General features: G+C 37.4%; 1 protein-coding gene across 6 annotated transcripts in view; it reads left to right on the forward strand.

Annotated features, from left to right (window-relative positions):
- GAPcenA (GTPase activating protein and centrosome-associated) overlaps positions 1-17,224 on the forward strand; it is a 772,500-nt gene that overhangs the window by 674,750 nt on the left and 80,526 nt on the right. For all 6 annotated transcript variants that reach the window (XM_081765583.1, XM_081765580.1, XM_081765582.1 and 3 more), the window contains one exon: positions 9,161-9,232. In XM_081765583.1, the coding sequence (XP_081621709.1) occupies positions 9,161-9,232 (72 nt within the window). The remainder of the gene's footprint in view (positions 1-9,160; positions 9,233-17,224) is intronic.

The raw sequence follows: 17,224 nt of genomic DNA on the forward strand, positions 1-17,224 counted from the left end.
CAAAATTACACTTAAGGCGTAATTTGGAAATTTAGTTAAAAATCTTGATTGATCTTATTTAATTTCAAAGAATAGCTTGACTTGGTCTGCTATATTTTGTCAACTGTCAACAATACAAGGGAGACAGTGGTGTCGGTTTACAGAAAGGGTCACTAATGGACACCTTCTTATGAGAACGTTTACAAAAGATTAATAAAAATAACACTAATTACGAGTTTCCTATAGATAGTTATAAATCAGTAAACAGGGCGGTGGTAAAGCACTAGTTATTGCCTTATCAGAGCCCGTTAAAATTCAAATGGCTGTTGTTTGCGAAAAGCTAATTAGTCAGCCGATTACCAGTTTGTAGCAGAATATCTTACCGCTGGTTACAAGTTGAGGTGGCGGAATATAAGAACAACAAAGGAGTTTTATTTGAGCACTAGTGAAAGTGAACAATAAGAATTTATCGCCAAGAAATAGTTAATTCGTAGTGGGACGGCAAACAATGCTTTATATTTTAACCCTTTTGGCCCTGGCAGTAACATATGTGTACACTATATTTCAAAGTTACCATAATTACTATGGAGGATTAGAAATGGCTGATTTTAATGTCTGATTTTAATTTGTTCCGCTATTTCTCTAGTGCTTTCATCTATTGTTAGGAAGCTACGCACAATACTTGTAGGCTGTACCATGATGGACGAAGCGGTTAGCGTACGCGCCTTTGGCGCGGGAGACCCGGGTTCGATTCCCGGCGGGAACTCATGTGGTTCGGATCCCACGTTAATCAGTAGGTCCACGTCTCATATAGCCTCGCTGCTGAACGGGACGTAAAACTCAAAATCAATCAATCAATCAATGATGGATGAAGTTCAACCATCTATTTTTAGCGAAATAAATAATTTGCAGTAAGTAATTTTTTGCTCTTAGTGATTAATTTCTAATCTGTAATTACGTAGAATACAATGATATTTTCGATTTATGCAATTTTGTATTTTCATACATGATTTAACCCTAGTGTACACAAATGTACAGTCTGTTACAAAATAACTGCACCACCTAAGAAAAATCGATACATTTTGCGAATTGTAACATATCTTATGACATATATTAATTGCAATGGTTTCAAATTATTTCTATACATCTTTTGGTGTTTTATCTATTACATATATAGAGACAAAAGATTCAAATACAATATATTATGTAATAATAAGCTACAAATAGCCATTGTTACAAAAAATATGAACATATTTGTTTTCATGCACTTTGTATGACCACATGTTAACATCTCATTAATGAACAAGAAATGGATGCGAGTTTTCTTGAACAGTATTGTTAAGTGTATAAAAGCCTTAACTGTGTATATACCCCGTTCAGTACTTTGTATTTTTCCCATGTACCACTTTCAGTGCTGCCAATCTACTTGGCATGCTGTGTACGAGAGACTGGCAAAAGGATTCGTCTAACTCATGGAACCAAACTTGCACCATAGCTTCAATAAACTCCTTCCTTGTTTGGGAGTACTTCCCTGAAAGCTTGCGAGACATTATATGCCATACATTTTCAATAGGACTCATGTCTGGAGAGTTAGGTGGCCACCACAACCTTTGGATATGCATGTCTGAAAACCACTTCCTAACCAGAGCAGCTCTGTGACACGGCGCATTATCATCTTGAAATGTGAAGTAATCTAAGTTTTTGCCTGAGAAATGATCCTTTGCTGTTGCTAGAAGTTTACGTTTTAAAATGTCCATGTAATACTGTGCATTAACTGACCTGTTGCAAATTTCTAGTCTTCCGACACCTTTAGACGTGAAACAGCCCACACCATTACACTCTCACCAAATTTCTCTGTTGGTGATATACAGTCGCTATTAAGTTCTTCCCCACTTCTCATCCATAGTCGGACGCCACTGTCATTCCCAAGCACCCTAAACTTTTTTCAACGAAGAAAATCACCTGTTCCCATTCTTCAACACCACATGCTTCGTACATGGTAAGAAAGTGTTTCCTAGCTCTTACGTGACTTGCGTTAAGTATCGGCTTCTTTCTAGGTGTTTTCTTCCGAATTTCTTTTTCCTTTAGTCGTCTAACAACTGTTACGTAGCTTACACTAATAGCAGTATCATCGGACACAGTTTGAGAAATTTGTCGTGAAGACGATGCTCTGCTTGTCAGAGCTAGAGCCTTAATTTTTCTATCTATCCATGGGTTTGTTTTTCGCCTTCGGCCACATTTGTCTCTCAAAGAGGACTTATTATACATAGTTTGATTTTTAGTAACTCTACCAACCGTTGTATAATGCAGTTCAAGTTGTTTTGCAATTTGACATTGCGAAAGGCCACGATAGTACAACGCCAGTATCTTCCCTTGTTTACAAGAGGATGTATCGTTCAGTATTTTACCCATTTCTAGTACGTAATCGCACTAACTATAGAGGATCAATCACAAATATCATATACATATCATAAACAATAACTCACAAGCTCAAAACGTTACGTACGGAACAAATTTTGATCAACAACGAACAGCGGATCACCATTGACTTGTGCACACATGAAGCAACCACTTGCATAATAAATGCACTGCCACCTGTTGAGCAAAAATCACACAAAATTTATGAGTAGCAATAAACAAAAACGTATCAAAATGCAATGGCGAACAATTGTATGATATGTTAAGCCCCTTTAGAGATGAAATTAATTAACAATTTTATAAGGAAAATTAAAACCTTGAAATTATAGCAGGTGGTGCAGTTATTTTGTAACAGACTGTATATGTCTCATAATTATGTAAATATGACAACCGCAATCAAAATGGCGACTATATTTCATTTGTTAAGTCAAAAAACATAATAGTGCAAAATAAAAATAAAAATCGATCAGTAAACAAAAAATCAGGGCTGAAAAGGTTAAGCATGAATAAGTTATACACAAAATAGCGATTATGCACAATTAGCAACAATGGAAAATATATTTAATTTAAAGGACATTGTTACTCAGACCACAAAGATTGAAAAGAGACTATTAGGTTCTAACTATTTTCACATGTCAGTTAATTATAAACCTCAGGAGGCTAGTTAATAACATGATAAAATAACTTCGCCTAGGAATAAATTTAATAATAATCAAAATAAAGAAGCAGAAGACGTTTGTCGCCAGCAACCAATTTTAAGAGAATCACTTTAGCTACCGAATGAGATATTTAGCAAAGGAACTTAGCGAAGGGTAGCGCATGGTTGACAGGTGAAATACAAAAAAAAATATAAAACAAAACAGAAGAACACTGAATAGAATTAAGTCCTTTCATGTTGGCTCTGGAATTATTACTTAAATAATTAATATTTTTTCTGACCAGAGCATGTACTTCTCTATTAACATTAAATTAATTCGGAACAGTTTCCATAACGTAACTTATCTTCCTTAGACGTTAACTGGAATATGTATGTTCATATTAATGTAGGTAATAGAGACATCATAATATTCAATTATTGATATACTGTACATATACAATGAAAGCGGGCATCTTTATCAATCCCTCGTTTAACCTATTTTTTACGATGCTTTCCATCTTGGCGTGAGAGTTCTTTGCTGGAAAACTATGATACTGTCCTGAAAACTGGCCTTGAATCAGTTCTGAACTGCTCCTTAAATGACGACTCTTGCATGCAAGCATGTTTACCTGTTGGCTTGGGCGGTCTTGGTATTCGACGAGCTGTGGATATGGCGATTCCTACATTCTTAGCGTCATACCATGGATCTCTGCGTTTAATCTAAGCTCTCCTTCCACAGGGTTATTGTTTGGACCCAGATGGTTCAGTTCAGGAAGGCTCTAATAAGTAGGCAAGCTTAGCAGATACAAACCTCCCAGAAATTAGCAAAAAGTGTTATCAGTCATCTTGGTATACACCAATTGCATCTCAATTACATAATCATCTGTTACAATCTGTTGTGGTTCCGGAAGATAAAACCAGGCTCCTTGCTGCCTCATCTCCCAAAGCAGGTGCATGGTTGATGGCGATACCTTCTTCGCCTTTAGGCCTTCATTTGTAAAATGAAAACTTCCGAATTGCTGTTGCCTTACGTTTAGGTCTAGCTGTTTGTGAGCCTCATCGCTGTCCAGCTTGTGGGGATGTGGTTAACCAACGTGGCCTGCACGGCTTTTCATGTATGAAGAGCGCTGCTAGATTCGCCCGACACTCTTCCGTTAATGATGTAATACTACGAGCCTTTAACACAGCTGGAATTCCTTCAATACGGGAACCTTCTGGTTGCTGTCGTTCTGATGGAAAGCGACCGGATGGGATGACATTGGTTCCATGGATGAGAGGTAAATGTTGATTGTGGAACTTCACATGCGTTGATACATACGCTCATTCAAATCTCCCTCTGCCAGTAATGAACGCTGGAACTGCTAATCGCAGAGAAGCTGAAAAGCAAAGAAAATAGAACAACCTTCTCGAAAGTTTTCTTTTCACTCCAATCGCTATTGAAACCAGTGGTGCTTGGGGTGTAAGAAGTCTTCAATTCATTAGAGAGGTAGGAAGACGTATTTCTTGTGTTTCTGGCGAACTTCGCTTCACATCTTATCTAATACAGCGCATATCTGTTTCTATCCAACATGGTAACGTCTCGTCGGAAAGGAACTGGTTGAGGTGTTTATACTCTGAGAAGAATTGTTTTATATATATTAATCCCTGGACAATAGTTTTTCTTTGACCTTATAATTATAAATTTAAATTGTAATTTATATGAATCCAGTGTAACTATGTCATTTCGGTAAATAAGTTAAGTTACCATATCATATACAACGATATTTTAATTGTTGCTTTTAAAATAAATTTATAATACATAACAATCAGCTAATGTTGTAAAATACCGTTTCATTTTAAAATTTTATATTATAACTATTTTTATTAATATTTATATATATAATCACTATTCTTATCAGTTTTTTCTCTTTCTTTTCTTCTTATTCCCAAAATCAATTCAATTTGACGTTTCCTCTCTATTGGGAATAAGAAGAAGAAAAGAAAGAGAAAAATAATAACAATAGTGATTATATATATATAAATACTAATGAAAACAGTTCGAGAAAAGGAAATGGAAGCGGACCTGGCCAGTGTGTAGGGATAAATATTGATAACTTTCGGCCCAAGACTTTAGCTTGAGAGAGCTAAATGAATAAAATCAAAGTTTAAATAACAGGAGGTTGACTCCTTGGATGAAATAGGTTTCGTGACGTATTATAAAAGGTAAATTCCTCAACAACAATCACACACACTAACTGTCAGTAGTTGCTCTACTCGATGATGGAGATAGACGGAGTTCTCCCACCAAAGTGATGTAGGATCACATCTTGGTAAGCTGACGTTGACTTTCTCTTCATAACGATGGACGAGAAGACCGAGTCAGTGAAAGATGACGTAGAACCCCCTTCCCCCCAAGGGCGACGGACGTAAGTCCGCGCCTCGAGAAGACGAGACTTTTTCCCTCACGAATACCAAATTTTGTCTCCACTTGTGACACACACAATTCACATACCTGTCTGTTTTAGAAACTGTATATTTATATCTCTGACTCATAGATTACAGCTGTATGTTCCAAACTATATTTGTTACATCCGGTTAAAACTAAAGTGGATTCGAGTTTTGTTGAGGAACGCAATTTGCACCCAGCGCGAATTGGAGGTGTGGTGAGAATTTAATCTCCCACCAATAATGAACAATCGGGTACAACAGGGTTACTTGACTATTTTCTGTTTGTTGAGAATTCTCTTAATAATCCTATTTCTTATGACAAGGAAAGGGGTTGCACATGCGCAATTACAAAAATATATCCTAGGAGTAGCTGGCCTCTGGTACAGAGCTTTTGAATTAGATAAACAGATGAAAATTTATCAATTACCAATTTTAGTTTAAACCGGATGTAACAAGTATAATTTGAAACATACAGCTGTAACCTATGTAACTAATGAATTTTGTGTGTCAAAAGTGGAGACAAAATTTTAGTTATGCGTTTACTGTACTTAAAAAGACACTTGTATTACACAGAGAATAGATAGAAATTACATGGAGAATGCAGAGGGTGCGTGGAAAATACACAGAGGACGCACTGAGAGTACACTTGCATTCTGAATCACGTCAAAGGTTAAATATTTTTGTAAATTCATGCTAAGAAATGAAGGATCAAAAAATATAACACATAGAATATTCTTGAGACAGAGGTACGGGTCTGTCTGGTAGAGAAGCTTTTATCTGAAAAGAGATTAATTTTCTTTCCTCGGTTTTGCGAGATGAGGAAAGGAATGATCAGACGATTCTAACTTAACGCAATATTATGAAATCCGAAAGCTGTGGTCTTTAGATCTGACCCTGTAACACAAATTGAAGTAATGATAATTAAAAATTTAAATGCAAACACCTTTTAACCCTATCTGAATATTCATATGCAAGTAGAATAATTAGAGTGTGTTACCACTAATTACATTATTTAATTCAGGAAAAAACAAAAATTAATCTCGAAAAAAGTATATATATATATATATATATATAGATATAGATAGATAGATAGAGAGAGAGAGAGAGATGATTTATTTATTTATTTATTAACATTATCCGAATCTTATGGAAGAAATTGCTGTTATCTGATATTTTATCCTGCATAACTTAAATTTCCAGTTATGTTAGCGCCGGAGTTATTTGTAGGTAAGTCAAATCTGTGTTGATTTGTGGTTCCCGCTCTGGTTCATCCAATGTGACATTATTGCTGTCATTGATATCTACAGGAGACAAAGCGGAATAGAACCACTGGTCCTTTCTGATTTTACATATATTTCTGTTGGACGTCATTTCTAAAATGCATAACGTTTGTCCGAGAAAGTACCAATCGTAGGGGTCAACACTTCGTGGAGTATGTACGCTGACGACTACAGGACGTTCCAACAAGATCCCGCTCACGTTCTGAACACGTGCTCAGGATATTCCACTGACGTCGGGATCACGTACGGTACGCGTTTAGGACATCCAGGGAATGTTGTACGAGATATTTTTAAGGACGTGCTTGGACATTTGATTAAATATTTTCCTGAAGTAATTGCCGAAATTCTGCAGGAGTTTGTAATACAGAGGTTGTTCAGCCTATATTTGGCCGATTTCGTTCCTTCCCCCTTCCGGGCAGAATGGACTCACCCGACTTGGCTCGCGGCGTCCAGCGCAGTGTTGTGCATTGGCTTCCTGGGAACGGAGTTGCTTTTTCGCGCGAACGATAATAACGCACAAAACAGGACCATTGCTGTGAGTGTTGTGTTAAATTTGTTTCCAAGTGTGTGTGTTTCCGCTCTGTGACCAAAATGCCGCCCAAACTAAACCGGTTTTGGGAAGGCTATGTTGCGGCTCTTTATGACGCCCAATTTAGTGTTTCTGTCATTAGAAAACAGTGCAAAAAGAATAGTTTCAGCATCATTTTAAGTGGAATAAAAAGTACAAGGGCAACGAAGCTCCACCATTTGAATCACCAACGAAGTTGCCTAGAAAGCGGGAATACACAAAGACCACCTCCACCATACAGAGGAAACTTTGCAAAATGGCAATGCAAGAAAATACACCAACACAAAGGTGTATGGCTAATTGTCTTGACATGTCTTTGGGGACTGTGAGCCGGACGTTACACCATCAACTCAAGCTGGAAAAAGTCATGAAAGCTCGTGGCCATCTTCTCACGGATGCTCACCAAAAGGAACGAAAGTTTCTGCCCGGAAGCTGTACGAACGGCATTTGGTGAAACAAAGGTGCATGTACGTCGTAACACTCGATGAAGCATGGATTTACCTTTTCGACTGCAGCAAACCGAGAGCCATCATGTACCGAGAGAAAGGCGCCAAGAACTTCAGAAGGTGGGTCCGTGTCTGTAAAGAATCCTTCCCAAAAGGGTTCATGGTCGTTACTGGCTACTGTTACCGAGGTAAACTGAAGATTCGTAGGGTGGCGAAGAACTGTAAAATAAATTTGCAGTATTTTCAGGAGCAAATCATGCGGCCGATCTACGAGCATGAGATTCCAACAATGTACGGAAATGACGCCAATCTGGTGCGCATTCACATGGACAAGGCCTCATCACATACCTCATGATCATCCCTCGCATTCTACAGGGAGATGGAGAAGGCAAGTAGTATACAGGTGATACCTTTCAATTAGGGAATGGGGATGGGGCAAGATTCCCCTCCCAGTTCTTCAGAGAAGCCTATTAGAGTGGAAATTACGCTATCGGGCTATTGTTAGGAACCAAGGGAAACACATCGAGCACTTACGGACCTGGCACCATGGATTCTTCCAAATTTTTAGGTAAGTCGAAATTGGCCAAATGTAGACTGAACAGCCTCTGTATTTATTTGTGGAAAACTTAAAGATGATAGTTAAACGGCAGGACCTGTGTCTTTCCCAATTTATTTTTCTTTGATTGTCCAGCGTCCTGCTTAAAAAAACATATCCGATAATTAAGGACTGTGGGGGTGCAAAGTTCTACGTGCTGGCTGTAACACACTTCAGGCGACAGCCACGAAGAAGACGTCGTCAACTATCGCCAACGATTGACAAGTAACGTAGGTTCAAGCAGTTTACAACATTTCCGGATAAAAGAACAGGGAACACCGCACAAGGTATCAGTCTCCAGCGATTGATCATGTACCACTCTACAAGACACCTGGTCATTGAGATGTATCTATTCTTCTGTAAGACACCTGGTCCTTGAGAGATTCCTTAACCCCCTCTTTTGATCGCATGGTCATTGAGCTTCTACAAATTCACCAGCAATCGCAATTCACTAGTTATTAGAGAAAATTTTATTTTATTCGTAATCTTTATTACTATATTATACAAGAGGAAACTTTTTATAATAGAAAGGTGATGAGAAAGTCGAAACTCCCGTGTACCCATCTTTCACCTCTATCCTAAAACACAAAATTCTTACAATATTCTGAATACCCGTTTCTGAACTTTGTTCTTGTAAGTATTGTCAATCAGGACGTCAGATACTGGAGCATATTGAAATATTTTAGTACATTTGACATAAACCCTTTATTTTTATAAGAACATTGGAAACCGTTCTTTGATTTACATGTTAGTTTCTCCTACCGAAATAATAGATGTCAGAGACTAATATTGATATTAAATCTATTTCAGATATGCTCTCAGCTTAGCCAGAGATTCGAAAAGGAGCAAGCTGTTTCCAAGGCAGCTTTAAATGATCTTAAGGTAATTATATTCCCAATGTTAACGTCCATATCTTCGGCTTTCTTATTATAATTTTAAGATTTTTCATATTTTGCTGTATTCTTGTTAAATATTCTTCTAACGAGTTGGCAAAGCTGTTAACTTTTAATATTGACGGTAAACTTTAACTATTACACTTGCATGAGATTCTGGAACAACAAAAAATAATGAGCTAACTTGAGAATATTTTAAGATCTGGTGTTGAATATTTTTGTATAATATTTCCATAAGATCTTGCGTAGGTACATATAGAAAAATTACAAACAATACAAACATCAAAGTACCAAAGTACATTGTCGGATCCCAGAGGGCCTCCCCTTCTTTACGCCACTGATCGTATGCATTATGTATATTATGTATATGTTCCGTGTCACTTTCAATTTTTCTAATAGAGAATAATGCATTCAATCAGGACCTTACGTAATAATAAAAAGAACAAATGTCATGAAATTAGTATTTAGATTTAGTAATAGAAGAAACTGATAATTTTGAAGATAAAATAATATGTAATACTAACATGGTTCAAATTCCTACTGTAGTTTATTCTCCTGGTTTATGCGACTTGGAGCAATTAATTATTAATATTCATATTTTCTCCACCCTTTGTCTGGGCAGGTTATAGTAGTAATATGCGCGTTGTCTACATATATTTCCGTTTCTGTTCTTCCTTTATAGCTTTACAAGAAGTGTTTCTTACAATTTTGCATGTGTAGAGTACCACACACTTCAGCAGCTTTATGACTTTTTCTACCGTTCGTGCTATGTCCGTCTGTGTTTAGAGCAAAAACATTAAGTTGTATCAAGAAACTGTTTTCTGCAGTCGATTCAGCGTCAAAATAATAGGTTCCATCTCCTTAGGTAACCTTCTATTCAGATTAGAAGTGATTCAAATTAGCCGTTTCCGGTTTCAACTTTTATCGCTATAGAACGAAAACGGTAACAGATTACGAGAAGCGGTTTTTGTCAAACGATTCAGCGTCTCAAAACAACATACCAACAGTATCTACAGCACTCCACTGAAGCCAGAAGTACATGTTACTATTATCTCAGGTTTCAACACTGATTTACATAGAGCAAATTTGGTAAAATATGTCAATATATGTTTTTTTTTTTTCGCAATTGATTCACCTTCCCAGAAATAGGTACAACGATCTGCAACAAAAAAACAAATAAAATAAAATAGAATAAAATCGCATATCGTGGCGGTATTTCTTTTATTACACACTGATGCATTCCGCTACTTCATTGTTAAAATATAAATGGGTGGGTGAGCGATAATACAGTGCTTTTGTTTCAGTGGTTAGGAACATTGCCGTCTTAATAGCCTTGCACTATTGTTCATCTTGCGGGTCCCCCCAGCTACACCCCGCCCGGATCCTCCATGCAATAGTACTGTCTTTATTGCATACTGGACCCGCGCACAGATACACCTAGTGGCACCCACAAAGTTAACCTGTCACAATCATCACTTCCAACCCACTTACCCAGAATTCGGAGACTAAAATGTGCTCGTGTAACCCAGTGTAAGGGCTCTCTATTAAGCTGTATTTACAACGTTAACACTAAGTATTTGAATACACTTATCAACGAAACATAGAGTTACTAGTTTACTTAAAACGCTTCATTTTTATGCATACTGGAGATCAAAGAAAACTCAAGATATCATGCATATCTAGAAATTTATAGATATAATTCAACTAAACATTGTTAACACTTGTGTAATTATTAGTATTCTAATCGTACGATTATATCTTTATCGTAGGCCCTGTTTTCTATTTCCGCGATTCGCGATTAAGTAAACATCTTCTTAAAGGGAAAAAGCCTTTAAATTTTACTTATCTGTGCAATTGTCCGTGTCACACCGGTTTTCAAGTAAGAAATGTTGCGCCGTTGGTAACCTTCATGGTATTCGATGAATTTCACTTTGAATCCACTGTTCATTGGAAATAATATTCTGAAGAACCTCCTTCATCGATACATTTACGATATTTTTACCAACTTCTTTCACCGTCGTTCATCTTCGACTGAATTCACTGTTGCCAGTCCTTCTCCCTCCGATGCTCTCAGCCACCATCGCCACGCAATGGATAACGTAATAGTTAAAAATAACCATGAAGCACTGTGGTTAGTAATGCAGAGGGAGTAAATTTTATAACCATATTTGTAGAAGCGAAAGGAGTTTCTGCGTCGCGAAGACACACACATACATATACACTTTTGTCTGTTTGCGAAGAGAAATTTCTCAGAACTGCCTTTGTACGAGGTTTACTTAGAAAGTAATTATTATTTTTTTTTTTAACTAATAATAAATGAGTTATCCTTTAATGTTATAATATACTGTAACTTCTTCATTTCCATTAATAAGTCAGTTATGTCATATCTTATCGCTTCTTTGTGCTTTCCTTAACAAAACAGTCTGGTAGTGAATAATTCTGTGAGATTTTTGAGAAAAACTAATGCAAAATAAGAAAATTATATATGTGTATATATATTGTTATGAAACCTTAGTCGAGCAAATCATTACGTGAACAATATTCCGGGAGAAATTAGAGAGAACATGACTCGACACAGTGCACAGGTATTAGGAACACTCACAAGGATATGAAGCTTAAAGAAGAGAAAACTACAGATTTCTGCGATAAACATACAATTCACACTTAAATATTGCTTAATATTGCATATTGGAGCTGTGCATGAAGTTGAAAGTACTGAAAAAGACAATATGGCTATCAGAACTCAACTGTGTACGTGCACTCGGAGCGATTGTATTAGTAATATTACAACACTTTCTCTCATAATTTGCCTTCGTGGTCATGCGGTTCAGTAATGCTGTTGGAATTCTAGAAGCAAAGGTTGGCAGTTTGAGTCTCAGTGCGGAAGGTTCGATTTTTTAAATATAGTTATTTTTAATATTTTTAAATAAAAATAGCGTTGCTTTTAATATAAAGTTTCATTTTGAAGTGCTTGAAACAACAAAATCAGATGATCTGTCACGTTTCAAAGCTCAACCACATTTATTCGGCATGTCCATCATTTATATACGAAAATGCTAAAATAAGGAACGGTAACACTGTTATAATGAGAACAGATTCCTGCGGAAACCCACGTCCAAAATGAAAATTATACATCTTCTTACGTATTTCTATATACATCTCTCTCTCTCTCTCTCTCTATATATATATATATATATATATATATATATATATATATATATATATATATATACAGTGCGTTCCACGAATAACACTAAGGTCCACCTCCTAAAGAAACGATGGCAGATAGAAACATGAAACCTTTTGGAACCTTCAAGGAACTTAAAAGGCAACATTATGCTGAGAAGGAGAATCCTCCACAAGGGGGTTACTGGGGGTAACTCAAAAATTTTAAATAGCAACCCCCAACGTGTGGTACCTCGTTTGAAAGGTAATCACGAGTAAAGACCACTTGTGAAAATTGTAAGTCGCTAGCATGTCCGTAGCCAACATGGCGGCCATCCGTAAAGGACGGTCGAATTGCGTTCAACGAATAACGCTAAAGCTCGTCTCCAGAAGAAACGAAGGCAGATAGAAACATGAAACCTTTTGGAACCTTCAAGGAACTTAAAAGGCAACATTATGCTGAGAAGGAGAATCCCCCACAAGGGGAGCTAAAGGGGGTTACTGGGGGTAACTCAAAGATTTTAAATAGCAACCCCCATCGTGTGGTACCTCGTTTGAAAGGTATCACGTGTATTGACCTGTTCTGGAAAGTGCATGTTGATTGCATGTCCGTAGCAAACATAGCTGCCATCCGTAAACTATGATCGAAGAAACATTGCAAACCTGTAAGCAGAGAGTAACATAGTATGATTTGGAACATACCTCATTAATGCAGGAGATGCTCGAAGTGTGCACCGCCCACTTCCTGGCAGTAATGTAAACGTTGGACGAACTCCTCTCGAACACGGGTAAAAGTCATTACCGGTATAGAATGACAGGCATCAACTATGCGTTGGCGCAACTCCGCAATGCTGTTCGGCTGCGTGCGGAACACTATAGTCTTCAAATAGCCCCAGAGAAAAAAGTCGGGTGGAGCAAGGTCTGGCAAACAGGCTGGCCATTCAATGGTGCCGCGACGACCAATCCATCGTCGCGGAAACTCACTATCTAAATAGTCACGTACAAGGCGGTGAAAATGGGCAGGAGAGCCGTCATGCTGAAAAACGGGCGGAATCTCTCCAAATCCTTGCAGATTCTCTTCCATTGCCTCGACAATCAACGGGGCAATGAAGTCTTGCAGCAGCGCCAGGTACTTCTCACCCGTTAATATTCCATCGATGAAGAGGGGCCCGATTATGTGATTACCTAAGATACCCGCCCAGACATTCAGCGACTCTGGGTGTTGAGTGTTGCCTTCACGAAATACATGAGGGTTTGTGTCACACAAATATCGGCAGTTATGCCTGTTGACCTTGCCATTCAAGTAGAACGTACTCTCATCGCTGAAACACACGTTTGTCAGCACAATGGTCCCACGTGCCAATGCCTCACACATCTGCTCACAAAACTCGATACGCATATCGGGATCATGTTCACTTAACTCCTGGACCATATGTAGTTTGTATGAATGGAAGGTATGTTTTTTTTTTTTTTTTTTTTTTTTTAAAGATTCTGTATGTCGTTGTGCGTGACACACCACACGTTTGAGCCACAGTTGTTATGGACTGTTGAGGATGCACATTCAGCTCCACCAACACTTGTATCTGTGTTTCTTCCGTAGCAACACTAGGGTTTCGAGGCTTTGGGGCATTGGTCACACTGCCTGTCGTAAAGAATTTGATTAATAAATGGCGTACACAAGAAACGCTAATTGGGTTGCGCACATTTTGTTCATTGAACAACCGTGCTGTTGCACTGTACGAACGATTCGTAGCACCAAAGAGTAACGCAATTTCAATTCTCTGTTCAAAAGACCCATTATGTATGCAATGTAGGATGGTCAAACGCACCAGCACAAACACAGTCTACGTCCTTCAGACCTACTGTTCCGGGTTGTAATGTAGCGCACTGTTGGTCGGAAAAGCACATCTGACAGTGGTGCACGAGTAAACAGAGTAGCTTTGCTAAAGTACGTGTGTCCAACACCAAAGCGCCACCACGGACAACTCGTCGTCATGAACTACGTCTCCTCGTCCGTAAGAGTAGCAGTTCGACAGTAGCGCAATGGTAAAGTGTTGGTTCAGTACACGTGCGGTCCGGGGTTCGAGCCTCGGAGAGTTCAGATTTTTTAATAATAGTATGGTACTCTCTTTTCTATCGGTTTCAGTTCAATTTGCATGTTTTGTATTTGCAATACAGTTATAGTGTTAGTTGTGTGGTATGTGTATTGTGCATTCGTTCCGAACTAGACCTACGTTAGACTTTAGAGTTTGTTGTGGACACGGTCTGGTCTCTATACGCGATTACTTTTCCAGCGAGGTACCACACGATGGGGGTTGCTATTCAAAATTTTTGAGTTACCCCCAGTAACCCCCTTTAGCTCCCCTTGTGGGGGATTCTCCTTCTCAGCATAATGTTGCCTTTTAAGTTCCTTGAAGGTTCCAAAAGGTTTCATGTTTCTATCTGCCTTCGTTTCTTCTGGAGACGAGCTTTAGTGTTATTCGTTGAACGCAATTCGACCGTCCTTTACGGATGGCCGCCATGTTGCCTACGGACATGCTAGCGACTTACAATTTTCACAAGTGGTCTTTACTCGTGATTACCTTTCAAACGAGGTACCACACGTTGGGGGTTGCTATTTAAAATTTTTGAGTTACCCCCAGTAACCCCCTTGTGGAGGATTCTCCTTCTCAGCATAATGTTGCCTTTTAAGTTCCTTGAAGGTTCCAAAAGGTTTCATGTTTCTATCTGCCTTCGTTTCTTCAGGAGGTGGACCTTAGTGTTATTCTATATATATATATATATATATATATATATATATAGATATATATATATATATATATATATAGAGAGAGAGAGAGAGAGAGAGAAAGAGAAACAATATATGCTTATACGTTTCATTAAAACAAGTTAGTGTAATTAATAATCTGAACTTTTATAAAGCAGTTTGAACAATCAGATAGAAAATGTATACTGCTGCAAATTGAATTAAATCGCAATTCCGATCTTTAATATCTTACTTTTCTTATTTATTTACATCGAATGTTTACTTATTTTATAATTTATAGCATGAGTATTAGCTGCTGTGTAAGATACAGTATCTATAATTTGAATTTAATTCAGAAATCGATATAGTTGCTATAAGAACAAGTTTATGAAAATAAAACTTATAATAATAGTTGTATTTGAAATAGATTTTGCACAATGGTGTAATTATTTGCCCTGCGAGCCTTACAGCAAGGGACAGTTCAAACTGTGAATACCATCATTTTACTTCTTTCTCTTATGTGTGCATAGAGAAAGAAAAAAAATAAAATTAATATCTTATATATAAAAGAGAACGTACAAATCCTTTGTTCCCTCATCACGCTAATACGGCTGAACCAATTTCTTTCATTTTTGGGGGGTTATTAGGATTTGGACCCTAGATGGTTTTTATCATATCACTTTAATTTTTAATTACCAGTGTCTTGAGATAATTGACCATTCAAGTGTCCATAACGTACAAATCCTTTGTTAGTTCATCATAGGTAAAAATAAACGTATTTATATGCAACCCGCATGACCGTGTCACTCGGCGGGTTAACATAAATGACAGGCGATATAATGTTAACATTTACTGCAAGCATATTTCACGGGTATTAAACACATGAGATATGGAGTTGTGCATTTAAATTTTCATTTCAACCCAGCGAAGCGGGTAATATATGCTAGTAAAAAATAAAATTATGAAACATTAATCAACTGATCTGGCACTGATGAGAAATAATCTCATGTCTGTGGCACACTAGATTCCCACCTCGCTTCCTGATGGAAACAGCTTTGAATGTGTTACGAAAGGTGTGAAACGCTCTTTGAAATGTAAGCCAACCTCTCATGTAGGATTAATGCTCAGGTACGTTAACCTCTAAAGTAACTATTGGTTGACTCAAGTGATTAGCATGTTGATTTTGGAATTAAACATTCCAATTTCGATTTTCGCTTTCCTCGTTGAAACTCAACTTTTGTGAAACTTAATATATTAGTAAACCCATGTAATAAAACTCAAGGATAAATATATTTTATTCTTTAATTTAGTTGTCTCTTCATGTCAAATCATGCTCGATGAAATCAGTTTGGGGAATATTCAATTTCTTTTCATGGTAATTGTTATCTACGGTACAGATTAAAGTAATAATTTTGGTTTGAACTGCTTTATTACCCGCGTAACGTTCCTATGCTGCAATTGTATCTAATTTCGACTGAAATATACCTTTTTTCTCTTTTCCCTCATTTAACTTTAGCTTTTGAATACGCATATTTACAAATTTTCAGTGCATATTTTCGTCATTTTTAGCGCATATTTGCATGCATATTTTGTCGGGTTTTTTAGTGCATATCGATCCGAAGTCTACTAATAACATTTAAAATAGGACAAACCACATTTAGTCATTACTTTCGGATAGCTGATAGGCCAATGTCAATTATTTTTGGAATTGATTTCCTTCAACGCACTTATGCCACCATAGACTTGAACAAAAATATAATTTCTTTTCTTTAAATATCCACGGAAGCCTTAACTACCAGCCGAGAACAAGAAAGACGCATTATCAGCTCTTACAACTTGAGTTATAATGCAATCTCAGCAAGACTGTTTATACCTGAATAAAAACATAACACTTCCTCCCCGCTCGCATACATTCATTCCAGTAGCAACACAGAAAAAAAAATAGCTGACACAGAATTCTCGTTTGTATCATTGCTTCCTTCAATACTCGAGAGATATAGATTACATGCTCTTGACCAGAAGATTGACGTAAACAAAATGACACCTTTAATTTCGAATCCTAACAGCTAC

Source organism: Thermobia domestica, chromosome 7 (assembly GCF_964235325.1).
Source record: "Thermobia domestica chromosome 7, izTheDome1.hap1.1, whole genome shotgun sequence".
Classification (NCBI taxonomy): Eukaryota; Metazoa; Arthropoda; class Insecta; order Zygentoma; family Lepismatidae; genus Thermobia; species Thermobia domestica.